General features: G+C 35.9%; 1 protein-coding gene across 4 annotated transcripts in view; it reads left to right on the forward strand.

The window, feature by feature from the left end:
- Positions 1-15099, forward strand: part of PTPRD (protein tyrosine phosphatase receptor type D) — a 581445-nt gene that overhangs the window by 405281 nt on the left and 161065 nt on the right. For all 4 annotated transcript variants that reach the window (XM_055428235.2, XM_055428237.2, XM_088837900.1 and 1 more), the window contains 2 exons: positions 2553-2643; positions 7573-7782. In XM_055428235.2, the coding sequence (XP_055284210.1) occupies positions 2553-2643; positions 7573-7782 (301 nt within the window). The remainder of the gene's footprint in view (positions 1-2552; positions 2644-7572; positions 7783-15099) is intronic.

The raw sequence follows: 15099 nt of genomic DNA on the forward strand, positions 1-15099 counted from the left end.
CTCTTTCACTTTCATCAAGAGGTTTTTGAGTTCCTCTTCACTTTCTGCCATAACGGTGGTGTCATCTGCATAGCTGAGGTTATTGATATTTCTCCCAGGAATCTTGATTCCAGCTTGTGCTTCTTCCAGCCCAGCGATCCTCATGATGTACTCTGCTTAGAAGTTAAATAAGCAGGGTGACAATATACAGCCTTGACGTACTCCTTTTCCTATTTGGAACCAGTCTGTTGTTCCATGTCCAGTTCTAACTGTTGCTTCCTGACCTGCATACAGGTTTCTCAAGAGGCAGGTCAGGTGGTCTGGTATTCCCATCTCTTTCAGAATGTTCCACAGTTTATTGTGATCCACACAGTCAAAGGCTTTGGCATAGTCAATGAAGCAGAAATAGATGTTTTTCTGGAACTCTCTTGCTTTCTCCATGATCCAGCAAATGTTGGCAATTTGATCTCTGGTTCCTCTACCTTTTCTAAAACCACCTTGAACATCTGGAAGTTCACGGTTCACATATTGCTGAAGCCTGGCTTGGAGAATTTTGAGCATGACTTTACTAGCGTGTGAGATGAGTGCAATTGTGCGGTAGTTTGAGCTTTCTTTGGCATTGCCTTTCTTTGGGATTGGAATGAAGACTGGCCTTTTCCAGTCCTGTGGCCACTGCTGAGTTTTCCAAATTTGCTGGCATATTGAGTGCAGCACTTTCACAGCATCATCTTTCAGGATTTGAAATAGCTCAATTGGAATTCGATCACCTCCACTAGTTTTGTTCGTAGTGATGCTCTGACAGAATGTGGTCCACTGGAGAAGGGCATGGCAAACCACTTCCGTATACTTGCCTTGAGAACCCCATGAACAGTATGAAAAGGCAAAATGATAGGATACTGAATGAGGAATTCCCCAGGTTGGTAGGTGCCCAGTATGCTACTGGAGATCAGTGGAGAAATAACTCCAGAAAGAATGAAGGGATGGAGCCAAAGCAAAACAAATACCCAGTTGTGGATGTGACTGGTGATAGAAGCAAGGTCCGATGCTATATAGAGCAATATTGTACAGGAACCTGGAGTGTTAGGTCCATGAATCAAGGCAAATTGGAAATGGTCAAACAGGAGATGAAAAGAGTGAACATCAACATTCTAGGAATCAGTGAACTAAAATGGACTGGAATGGGTGAATTTAACTCAGATGACCATCATATCTACTATTGTGGGCAGGAATCCCTTAGCAGAAATGGAGTAGCCATCATGGTCAACAAAAGAGTCTGAAATGCAGTAGTTGGATGCAATCTAAAAAACGACAGAATGATTTCTGTTCGTTTTCAAGGCAAACCATTCAATATTACAGTAATACAAGTTTATGCCCCAACCAGTAATGCTGGAGAAGCCGAAGTTGAACGGTTCTATGAAGACCTACAAGACCTTTTAGAACTAACACCCAAAAAACATGTCCTTTTCATTATAGGGGACTGGAATGCAAAAGTAGGAAGTCAAGAAATACCTGGAGTAACAGGCAAATTTGGCCTTTGGAGCACATGAACTGTAGGAAGTGATTAATGCTCTAACTGTTATTATACATCTATGTTCAAAGTCTTTGTATAGTAACTACCAAAAATCAGTATGAACAGAGTCTCTGTGAATACAAGAGCAGGGTATACACTATATAGAAGTTACAAAATAATTTTACAAATAACCTATATCTGTTGGGGGACAGGTACTGTTATGCACAAAGTGAAGTTGACCATTCTAATGTGAGGACTTGCTTATTAATCTTTTTGTCTCTTCCTGTAAGTGTATTATATTGAAATCTATTTTGAAAGCCTCAGTTAGTGACTGTCGCAAAATTTCTGCAGTTCTGCAGATGTGCAATTTGATGGGTAGAAAGTGAGGAGAACCTTTATATATTTAATAATTGTGAGATGACAAGTAATTTTTATGCTTTTATTTTTTCCAAATTAAAAGTACTTATATGGTATATAAACAAAATCATCATCATTGTACAGGCATTTGTATGGGCTTAGAGTAATTTTTGAGGAGGGCATGGCAACCCACTCCTGGTATTCTTGCCAGGAGAATCCCCATGGACAGAGGAGCCTGGCAGACTACAGTCCATGGGATTGCAGAGTTGGACACGACTGAGCGACTAAGCACAGCACAGCACAGAGTAATTTTTATTACACATCTTCTTTTTAAAAACCCTCTTATAAATTAATGTCATAGAAAATTCTTAGCTTAGCAGCCTGTGGTGGTAGATTTCAATATACCTGCCTTGCATGTGTCCAGCAACAGGGTACTAACAAACTATTTCTGTTCTGTTTATGATACCTAATAAAGGGCAGTCAACCATAGTAATATTACCATACAAGATCATTGAAGTTACACATAAATGTCTACCCATGTTGTTTTTAAAATTGAACAAACAGGTGGTTGTCATTGATGGACAAGTCACTCCATATTCATAATTTGCTTTCAATCTCAGTCACTGGTCTGTGGAAGATTTAAGGATATATCCATCTTCTTTTCCCTCTGAACTAACCTTATTTTTATCTGTCTATTCTCATGCAGAGGTTACTACATAATAATTGTGCCTTTGAAGAAATCTCGTGGGAAATTTATCAAGCCATGGGAGAGTCCAGATGAAATGGAATTAGATGAGGTAAACTGTGTTTTGGGTGGTATCTTTCATTAGTTACTTAATTTTTAAAATAAATCTCTCCTCTTTGTGGAGACCTTTCAGCATCTGATCTGGGCACATCAGCTCCTACATGGCTGGCTGGTCAGCTGCCTACTTGGATGGTTCAATGCTATGGGTGTGTTAAACTCTTGGGATCCCAACAAAGAGCTTTTTCTTTAATTAAAAGACATTAAGCTGCTGTAAAGTTTACAACCTATCTAATCTTTGTTGGCTTTAATATTTTGCCCCTTGCTCCTTTTAAAACATAATGCAGAGGTGTGGAAGGAGAAGTGAATTGTCAGCAAAGACTTAATCACCACTGTTAGGAATTCCGAGGTCTACTTCATTAGTGCAGTGGTAGTTGAGGTTGTTAAAAATGCAGTTACAGTTTGCACCAGAGTTCAACATTTGACCTACTATGTGTTCTTGACCAATTGCTGACATAATTGTGCTGATTAGCACATTTTTACTTCCTTCTGTATTTTATAGGATTTAAGAATCAAAAATGCATATAACTTTAGGAACAAACAAAACAAATCACAGAATTTTGAGCTGAGCAAGAAATATGGTACAAAAGTACCATAAAGTAGTACGATTTTGATTTCTAAAATCTTATAATAACAACAGTAAATATATTGGTATTGTTTTTGCAAAAAGAACTTCTTTTTGAAAGTTAATACATATAATATAGAACAAGAGCTAATTTTTCATACTTTCATTTAGATGAGAAAAGTGTGATCAGAAGGGTTAAGCCAGATCCTCAGAGCACCACAGCAAATTAATGGCTGGGGTTCACATTTTGAAGTACCATATAGGAGAGACTTTATGATTTTAATATGATTCTAGTCTGAATCAGTTTGAAGTCAAATAAAAAAGTCAAAAGTCCCTATTTGGGGAAATGTGATATTTTAATGTACTGAATTTATTTACAGCATGTTGTACCTCTTATAACTCAACCTGTTATTCTTAGGTATTTCCTTTCCATCAAATTAGTTCATACAAAGCAAAGAAAAGCAGAAATTCCCTAACTGCATTACAGGGAGATGATGTTTATTTCATTCATGTCTTACTAAGGAGACTATGATCTTGAGAGATAAGGACTGTTAACTTCTTTTGGCAAACATATGTCATCCCTAAAAGTATGGTTCATCATCACCCATTTCATTTCTGACTTCAAGTTGATCAAGTTTGGAATGGGAGATGAGTTCAAGGTTAGGACTGTGTTTTGTGTCGTCTAGTGATTAGATAAGCACTGAAGGAGTGTAAAATGAGGCATGTTTCTATAATGTTGTCAAGTAATTTAGGCTTTATATTTTACTTTGTTTTTCTGCTGATATTAAAGGAACTAAATCCTTTTTATGCTGTCAGAGGAGTCTGTCTGAAAATGCCAGTTGATGAGCTGTTCTGTAAACATTCTGAAGCAAGTCATTGTTTACTTGCAACTGATCAGTTAATCCTAACATATTCTTTATTATTTTAATCAGTTCTCAGCTAAAATACATAATTCAGTTGGAATTGGATTTAAAATGGAAAGGCAACTTATAAAATCTGACTCTATATCTATTGAAAAAAACAGTTTCCAAGGAGTTAAGATCCAAGTCAAAAATGACATCAAATACTTTAAAAAGAAAAAAAAAAAAAAGCTTTCCTTAGAAGTAGAGCCATTTGATAGTAAGTAATAACAGGCTGATTCTCTTTTATAGCCAGGTTTTAACCTCCAAAATGTACAGCAATTCTAATAGATTAAAGTATAGAGCTATATGACATTGAACTTTCTTGCAATTAAATTCTATGGGTCTCTGCTGCTGATTCCCATAACAAAGGGTCATTTTAATCATCCCACAAGTTGTGGTGCATTAATCTGTATAATAGTTTGATAAAGAACATTTATTAATTCAAAATTTTGGGGTCAGGATGGGTTCTTTCCCACTTTTGTTACTGATATAATTGAGACCACATTGTAGAATTAATGGTGGAAGAAATAAGATATGCATTGACTGGAAAATGAAAATTATTTCTGATAAAAAACTAAAGCCCTCGATATATCTTCTGGAATTACCTCCGATCCATCTTGTAACTATTGTGGAGGGGAACAAATGAAAGTAGGCTGGCCTCACTTTGTGCCTACTCATCCAGTTTTTGATTCCTACAGACAGGTTTTTTTTTTTTTCCTACCATGGATAATAAAAGCATTGTAGTGATTTTATCTATAGCTTGGTACTGCCAGGTTTGACAAAGCAGTGTTCCTCTCTTAAATGTATTTGACCAAGTGATTTTTTAGAAAGGCCTATAATTCAAATCACTGAAACCCTATCATCAAATAGAATGGTGGCCTAAGGGGATTTCACATGTGTGCTTCACATCGAGGCCCATAAAAAATAGAAAGAGGCTTTCTAAACAGAGTCACTCTCAGTATTGTCTTCTGAGCTCATTTATCCTTTGTCTGGGGATAATCTTCACATAATAAATTCATAGACTGGAACTCTTAGTTGTCAAGGTCAGACTGGGCAGAGCAGACCTTGATAGTCAAAATGAATTTTGGACAGAATGACTCCTAAAAATGTTAGTTATATTTAATTCAGGGCAAGTCTTGTAATATATCATAAGCTTTTCATCGCATTGTACTTCAAAGACTTGCTATAAAATAATGTGGTCATTTGTGGTTGTAACTTGAACACATCGGCTCGCTTCATGTCATCTGAGCACACTTGACCCATTTAAAGTATAACACAGGAAGCATCCCACAGAGATTAGGGCAGCCTAAGGTTCCAGGTTTGACCTTAGGGAATGGCAGCATTGGGTCTGAGGAGGCCCAAAACACCAAAATTTAAAGTACGTCCTCTAAGTCTCTAAAGAAACCCCAGCAAAAGGTACTCACTCATGACAGTGATATGGATGAATTATGACAGTTGCCTACATCTGAAGTATGAATAAAATCAAGGTAGGGTTTGATCAGTGAAGTAGAAGAGGGGACACAGTTGCATAAACAACTGATGGTAAATGTTTCTGATTAACCAACTTCAAAAAGCTTTTCAGCTCATCTGTACTGCATTTGTCCTTCTCAAAGTAATGGCCCATCATCTCCTCATATCAACAAGAACCTGTGTAGTGACTTTTCAAGTATATATTAAACATTTACATCAGAATTTTAAAAAATATTTAAAGAATCCAGAAAAAAAAGAAAGTATGCATTTTTCTGTGTTAATGAAAGCAGATACACAAAAAATATATATTTAAGTATAGACTCAGTTAAAACAATTAAGATTATTAATTTAGCCTAATGTTGCATTTGTGTTTCTTTAATATTGTGCATCCCCCAAGTAAACAAAAATATGGTTGGAAAAAATGTCTTACAAGTAATTTCATTTTACCAATTGAATCCAATATTTTTACTTTCTATTGTGCCTCAGTTTCCTCATTTATATAGAGGTAATAATAATCTATCTTATGGAGTTTTTATGATTAAATGAAATAAGCTATGTTCAGTGTCTTGAGAATGGTGCCTGGCACCTAGTAAGTGCTTAACAAATATAATTATTATTGCCATTATCATTATTATAAGAAAACCTAAATTTGACAACAGTATTGAAAGATAGTGCTATATTTCTGGACTAGTTTTATTATAGGCCAGCTGGTCCATAACTGATCAGTCTATCTGAATTTATCATCAGATGGTCCAGTTTTGCTAAAGAAGTCTACTGTGGTTTTCATAAAAGAGCTTACATGTTAAATAATTTTAATTGCATCAATAAACTCAAATTTTAACAGAAAATTTGAGAACATTATAAATTAAATATTCAATAACATGGGCACAAATTATATATATAACCAATACCGCGTGTATAGCCTGCAGCTGTTATTATTACAGAAGCCTGGCCTTCATTATGTAGGGTCTCAGATACACAGTCTTCTATATAGAGGTAGTAAAACAAATCAGCATTCTTTCAAAAAACCAGTTAAGTTGCCTCTTATATTCAAAGGCATCTCAGACTGCTATAAACTTTCCCTGAGCCCTATAAAATATCAGTATTTAATGGGAGCAGAGAGAACTTAGTCATCATTTTGAAATTGTCATATCATTAACATGATTTTCTCCAAATAGTGACTACAAAAACAATAGAGTATCAAACCATAATTTGTACTTTTTTTTTCCTTTACAAAATACGTGAAGGATTTGTGTATATGCATGTTTATGTTTGTTTTATTCTGGGTAATATAATTATTTTTTTCTCTAACCTGCCTTTATCACCTAGCTAGATAATTTAACATCTCTAGAGAGCTGTTAGCTCTGAAAAAAATTGCTGTCATGATAAATGTAAGGAATTGTACCCCAAATGGTTAATCAAGGAGACAAGTCAAACCAAAAATTGTTAAATAAATGACAATGTCTATTTAAAATGTTAAATAAAAATTGATCATCAAGTCTGTTTTATGCTTATTTGAAGAACTATACATCATACAAATTATGTCATTACTAAAAGCAATCTAACATGGTACTAATCTCTTCAAAATGTTGGTCTTTGACTTTATCTGAGGTTAGTACTTGTTTAATAAATCACAGTGATAAAGGCTGCACGACAGGCTTTTGTGACTCAAACTGAGTTTTTTCCCATAGACAAATTGTAATGCTTTCTTGTCCCTTGAAAGGATTTCATTAGAGTGGACAATGATGTGAGCTACCAGTAAAGGATCTAATTGCGCTGTGTTTATAGCCTGGGCCTTACAGCTGCAATACAGTGTCTTCCCTTAACAGCAGGACAGGCATTTGGAAGACACTGACACACATGAGAAGTGGACACATTGTATTTGGGTTGTTCTCAGCCCTGAATTAATTTCCCTTATTAAACTGTCATTAAGTTGGGTTATTGTTGTTTACATTTCTTTTTCTGTTTCCCACTTTTTTTCTTTAAGTTGCTTAAAGAGATATCTAGGAAACGCAGAAGCCTCCGTCATGGAAGAGAAGTTGAATTAAAGCCATATATTGCTGCTCATTTTGATGTCCTTCCCACCGAGTTCACCCTGGGGGATGACAAACATTATGGTGGATTTACAAACAAGCAACTCCAAAGTGGTCAAGAATATGTCTTCTTTGTGTTAGCAGTGATGGAACACGCAGAGTCTGTAAGTGAAATGTGATGGCATCCATCTTATTTTCTGTGGTATTCTTAAATACGTTTTTCACCAGAATGTGGGGATATGGAGCTACATGCATCCTAATTGTTTCTCATGAGATTTAACTTAAATGTAGTAACAGGCTGTCTACTCTTTGTATGTTGCTGAGTAATCTGCTTGTGATTTCATTACAAATAAGGCTGTGTCTCTAATCACAGGACATTTAGGTGGATTTCTGGTTTATGAAGTCCAGATCAACAGTGCAAGGTGTTGTTTGTTTTGTGTTTGTTTTTCCTTCTTCTGGCATTTGTATCTCTTAATCTAAGACCCCCATCTTGTCCCAAGTCCCTTCTCACTCTCCACTGGTAACCCCTAGTTTGGTCTTTATATCTGTGAGTCTGTTTCTGTTTTGTATTCATTAGCTTGTTTACTATTTTAGATTCTGGTATTTGTCTTTTTCTTTCTGACTTATTTCACTAAGCATGATTCTCCCTAGGGTCATCCATGCTGTTTAAAATGGCCTAATTTTTTATGACTGAGTAATATTCCATTGCATATATATATCTATATATATCTCACAGTTTCTTTACTCATTCATCTGTAATGATTAGAGACACTGAGCATCCTTTCGTGTGACTGTTGTCTGTATGTCTTCTTTCAAAACCATGTCTATTCAGGTATTCTCCTCATTTTTAATTGGATTATCTTTTTTTTTTAACTTTACAACATTGTATTGGTTTTGGCATATATTGACATGAATCCGCCCTGGGTGTACATGTGTTCCCCATCTTGAACACCCCTCCCACCTGCCTCCCCATAATATTGAGTTGTGTGAGCTGTTTATATTTTGGATGAGGTGAGGTAAAAGTCTTTCAGTTGTATCCAGCTCTTTGCAATCCCATGGACTGCCAGGCTCCTCTGTGCGTGGAATTCTCCAGGCGAGAATACTGGAGTGGGTTGCCATTCTCTTCTCCAGGGAATCTTCCCAACCCAGGGATCAAACCCAGGTCTCCCACATTGCAGGCAAATTCTTTACCAGGGAAGCCCTATATTTTAGACTAAGTAGTTAGCAGTCTTGTCCATTCGCAAATATTTTTCTCCCTTTCAGTAGGTTATCTTGTTTTGTTGATCGATTTCTTTGCTGTGCAGTTTAATTAGGTCCTATTTTTTCCTTTTTATTTCTTTTTCCTTAAGAGATTAAAAAAAGATATGATTTGTGGATTTACTGCCTATATTCTCTTCTAGGAGTTTTCTGGTTTCAGGTCTTACATTTAGGTCTTTAATCCATTTTAAGATTATTTTGGATATAATAAGGGAGGGAATAAGTGAGAGAATGTTCTGATCTCATTCTTTTATATGTAGTTGTCTAGCTTTCCCAGCACTACTTATTGAAAAGACTCTCTGTTCTCCATTATATATTCTCACCTCTGTGGTAAAATAGTTTACGTCCGTTTTCTTTTCCATTGATCTGTTAGTCTGTTTTTGTGCCAGTACCATGCGACTTTGATTACCACAGCTTTATAATGTAGTCTGAAGTCAGGGAGCATGCTTCATATAGCTTTGCTCTTTTTTTCCTCAATATCATTTTGGCTTTTCACAATCTTTTGTGGTTTCATATAAATTTTAGGGTTATTTGTTTTTGGATCTGTGAAAAATGCCATGGGTAACTTGATAGGGTTTCCATTAAGTCTGTGGATTACCTCCGGTAGTTTGGACATTTTATAATATTAGTTCTTCCAATCCAAGGACAGGTGACATCGTCCCAATTCTTTTTATCATTTTCAAATTCTTTCATCAGTGTTTTATAGTATAGGTCTTCAGAGTATAGGTCTTTCACCTCCTTGGTTGAGTTTATTCCTAGGTTTTATATTCTTTTTGATATAATTTTAAACAGGATTGTTTTCTTGCTTTCTCTAATAGTTCATTATTTGTATATAGAAGAGCAACAAATTTCTGTATATTAATTTTGTATCCTGCAACTTTATTGAATTCATTTACTAGTTCTAATAATATTTTTGGTGGAGACGTGAGGGTTTTCTATATATACTACAATATCATTTACATATAGTGACAGTTTTACTTCTTCCTTTTCAATTTAGATGCCTTTTATAGGAATCTTAATGTGACACACATCTGGATGGAAAGGTGACAATTATCATTGCTCATCTCTTTTCTCATCACTCATCCTCTTAAACTGATTGTTCTCAAATATATATGTGTGTGTGTGTATTTAATACTAGGTATGTTGTTGCAAAATACCTAATAGACCTTAGCCTGTGTGATTACAATAGGAACTAACAAACTCTGAGATTAAACATAGTATATTTCCAAGTATTTGAAAATATCAACTAAGAAGGGAGTGTGATTGACTGTATTTTATTCTGCTAGAACTGCCAGTGAGCCCATAGTGCTTTCTCCCCAGATTCAGGGTAAGTTCTATCTAGGAAAAGGCAAGCATAGCCTGCATCTTAAATTATAGCAATTTACCAGTGACTTTATCAGTGAAAAGCCAAAGAAGTTAGAAAATAATTCAGTAAAACAGAGGATTCCTGAGGTACTCTAAATGATGAGTTGTCTTTTATGTAATTCATCTTGCTCTTATGTTGTTTGGTGCTTCAGTTGCCTTGAAGGTTAAAAAGACAGAGAGCGAGAATGTAGATGTGAGGGAGGGAGATTTTGAAGTGGCTGGTCACTTTAACATTTAATATATATATTCTAAACTGTATCTTCTTTGGGGGCCTAAAACTGACCGGTATGGCAATTAGGTAGAGCCAGGCCCTTCCCCTCTATAGGAAGTCTAAGATATATCAAAGATTTCTCCACATCAGGTGTTAGCATATACAGTGGGGCTTCTCTTCAAATGACTGAAGGAATTCCCTTGTGGAAAATCAAAACACAAAGGCAGCCTTTCTGCCTGGTTTACCTTTGTGCACAGGGTGTCATTTGAAAACAAAGTGACAGGCTTCCTGGAATTTTAATGTACGGATATGCTTTCTCTTTCTAGTTGAAAGTTTTAAGTCTGAGCATCAAGGGCATGGAATGCTGGAATCATATTCTTTTTTTAAATTATTTTTAGATATCTGAAAGAAATTTTCTTTAAATAGCTCTAGGACATTTCCTAAAGCACGTTCAGAGCATTGAGGTAGATCAGAGACTCTAACGAAAAGGAAGTTCATCAGATCATGCACTGTCAGAGACTCTGGTTTCTGATGTTTCCCAAATGTTTCTACTAGTGTTAGAAAGTATCACCATTGATGAATAAATTATATTATTAGCATTTCTTTCCAAATATAAATTGTCTAATTTGCCCCTTTCTCCATCATCTTTTTCAACATCACTTTCAAAACTAACAATATTTACTTTGTTTTCTATGTGTTCCTGTCAGCACTTATTAGAAGAGACTTGCATTCAACTAATCTTGTAGTGATACAGTCTTTTGTAAACTCCAGGTTTTCATAAGTGATGAAAGGGTGGGATGGTAATTTGCATACAGAAAATATCTACCTTCCCACCAGTGACTTGAGCTGTCCCCAGTTAACTGCCTCATTAAGAGTATCAAAGGACTGGTTTAGAATGACTAATATTTAACATTTTCCATTACCCCCACAAACTGAACAAATTCTGCTTTTCATAAGGTTGATATCATTTTAAATTTTTCTTTTTATTTTCACATGTCTCTGTTTCCTGATTTGGGTTGGAAATAGATGTACTTTGGGAAAATCTCTGGTTAGATTTCTGTCTTGACTAACCAAGATTATTATCTCAAAGGCTCTTGGTAGAGAATTTCACATTACAGAGTTTTGCTTACTTCAGTCTCCCAAATAGTTTGAATGTGACCTACAAAATAGGGGAAATTTTAAAGCAAAACAATTATATAATGAATCACGTTTCTTGGATATAGAATGTATTTGCCAAGTCCTTTGCATAAATCCTTATACTGTACATATCTTTCCTTTTTTACCTGCTTCTAAGAAGGTTTGGAATGTATTGAGTTTTTAATCTTCTTTTGATGCCATTAGAAAATCTGAAAGTCAAGTCAATCTTTTTCTTGGACATAGTGATGAAAATGGGAAAGGAGACTAGAATATATGCATTTAGTAGGCATGTATTCTCCAGAATGACTGCTGAGCTTGTCCTACTTAAATTCAGAAAATATGCCCTACTTTTTTAAAAATGCAGACTGAAAATAAGTGTATTTACTGATCATGGAAAAATAAGTATACTCTCTCATGTTTTAATAATGTCAGTCATTTGACAAAAATGAGCATTTTATTCAACAAAGATTTTCTGGGAACCCACTAAATGCAAAGTTATGTACTGGCTGCTTTAAGCATACAAACATAAATTGTATATAAATCTGTAACTTCAAGGAGTTTATAGTTTCATTAAAGAAAATAAGGCATTTACACAGATCAAAACACAATATAGTTTGACCACTACCATTAAAAAACAAACAGGACTACCTCAAATTGTTTAAATTATTTTACTTAGGTTTTGTGAAATGACTGATTATTTCCAGTTAAGGGGAGAGAGCTTCAGTGGAGGCAAAATTTAAATGAGGCGTTGAAGATGAGTTGAATTTCAGGAGCTAAGTGTTATGGAACTGGAGACAGCAAAGAGAAAATAGAGCATTTTGGTAGTAGTAGCAAGAAGTCTATTATTATAGAATATGTTAAAGTGAGAGAGTTCCAGAAAAACATCTATTTCTGCTTTATTGACTATGCCAAAACCTTTGACTGCGTGGATCACAATAAACTGTGGAAAATTCTGAAAGAGATGGGAATACCACACCACCTGACCTGTCTCTTGAGAAACCTGTATGCAGGTCAGGAAGCAACAGTTAGAACTGGACATGGAACAACAGACTGGTTCCAAATAGGAAAAGGAGTGCGTCAAGGCTGTATATTGTCACCCTGCTTATTTAACTTATATGCAGAGTACATCATGAGGAACGCTGGGCTGGAAGAAGCACAAGCTGGAATCAAGATTGCAGGGAGAAATATCAGTAACCTCAGATATGCAGATGACACCACCCTTATGACAGAAAATGAAGAGGAACTAAAGAGCCTCTTGATGAAAGTGAAAGAGCAGAGTGAAAAAGTTGGCTTAAAGCTCAACATTCCGAAAATTAAGATCATGGCATCCGGTCCCATCACTTCATGGCAAATAGATGGGGAAACAGTGGAAACAGTAGCTGACTTTATTTTTGGGGGCTCTAAAATCACTGCAGATGGTGACTGCAGCCATGAAATTAAAAGACGCTTACTCCTTAGAAGGAAAGTTATGACCAACCTAGACAGCATATTAAAAAGCAGAGACTTTACTTTGCTAACAAAGGTCTGTCTAGTCAAAGCTATGGTTTTTCCAGTGGTCATGTATGGATGTGAGAGTTGGACTATAAAGAAAATTGAGTGCCGAAGAATTGATGCTTTTGAATTGTAATGTTGGAGAAGATGTGAGATTTGGACTATAAAGAAAATTGAGTGCCGAAGAATTGATGCTTTTGAATTGTAATGTTGGAGAAGACTTGAGAGTCCCTTGGAATGCAAGGAGATCCAACCAGTCTATCCTAAAGCAGATCAGTCTTGAGTGTTCATTAGAAGAACTGGTGTTGAACCTGAAACTCCAGTACTTTGGCCACCTGATGCAAAGAGCTGACTCATTTGAAAAGACCCTGATGGTGAGAGGGATTGGGGGCAGGAGGAAAAGGGGACAACAAGGATGAGATGGTTGGATGGTATCACCAACTCGATGGACATGAGTTTGGGTAAACTCTGGGAGTTGGTTGTGGATAGGGAGGCCTAGCGTGCTGCGGTTCATGGGGTCACAAAGAGCCGGACACGACTGAATAACTGAAGTGAGCTGAACTGATGTTGTATGTGGTAAAGTTTAAAAAAATTGGAGGCCCTAAAGAATCATGCTAAGATGTCTAATTTTTATTGAGGAAACACCAGAGAGCCCTATGAAGGTTTTACAGCTGCAGTGTAGGACAATAGCTCTAGCAGCAGTAGAGACTGCTAGAGGAAAGAACTTCTTGGTTTGGTGTGGTTGAACGTGAATGAGATAATGAGAAAAGTGGTACTGTGACAACGGAAAGAGCACCTGAGGACTGAAACTAGAGGGAACTGATCAGATATAATCATTAAGTTTTCATTCCTAGATGTTGAGAGGAAAGAGAAATTAGCAAGGCGAAAGGAGGGTATATCTGGAAAGTAGAAAAATAACCCAAAGTTCTTAATTTGAGGGTAGATTTAGGAATCTCTGGGAACTGAATTTGGAAATGAAGGTCTGGGACTTAGCAGAGTTACTAAGTTAAGGACCATTATGGGGAAGTAATCTGCATGGTGGCTGGAAGTTAAAGCTGAGGATCACCTTACTACACAGGAGTGAAAAAGAGATGGCAGAGAATAGAATTTAAGAATACTGGCTCATAAAATGGATTCAGAGACAGATAACAAGACACAGTCAGTTGGAAAGATCAGGAAGGGATCTGTTGAGTATAGAATTAGGAGAACCAAAGAAGAGCACTTTTTATTTTTTTAATTGAAGAATAGCTAATTTACAATGTGTTAGTTTCAGTTGTATAGCAAAGTGATTCTGTTGTACATATCTACATGTCTCTGTTTTAGTTCAGATTATTTTCCCTTATAGATTATCACAAGATATTGAGTAGAGTTCCCAGTCTTCGTTGGTTATCTATTTTATATACAATAGTCCCTAACTAATTTATCCTTTCTTGCTCCTTTCCCTTTGGTAACTGTAGGTTTTTTCCTATGCCTGTGAGTCTATTTCTGCTTTCTAAATAGGGTCATTTGTATATATATATATATTTAAATTAGCTTCCATGTATGGAGTGGTATCATATATTTGTCTTTCTCTTTGCAATTTTCTTCAATCAGTATGATAATCTCTAGGTCCAGTCATTTTGCTGCAAATGGCATTATTTTGATCTTTTTTATGCTTGAGTAATATTTTGATGTGTGTATGTGTATATATATGTATTCTTTATTATTTTATCCATGAGCGTTTACGTTATTCACGTGTCTTGGCTATTGTAAATAGTGCTGCAATAGACATTGCGGTGTGCGTATTTTTTTGAATTATACACTTCTTTGGATAAATGTCTTAGAGTAGGGTCACTGTGTTATATGGTAGTTCTATTTTCAGTTTTTTAAGGAACATCCACAGTTCCTGTTCTCCACTGGCTGCAGTTTACATGCACATCAACCAGTACAGGAGTGTTTGTTTATTTGTAGACTTTTTGATGATGGCCATTCTGATTCGTGTGAGGTGATACCTCATTCTAGTTAAGATTTGCATGTCTCT

The sequence above is a fragment of the Moschus berezovskii genome, chromosome 7 (assembly GCF_049115385.1).
Source record: "Moschus berezovskii isolate FMDL1 chromosome 7, NW_MosBer_1.0, whole genome shotgun sequence".
Classification (NCBI taxonomy): Eukaryota; Metazoa; Chordata; class Mammalia; order Artiodactyla; family Moschidae; genus Moschus; species Moschus berezovskii.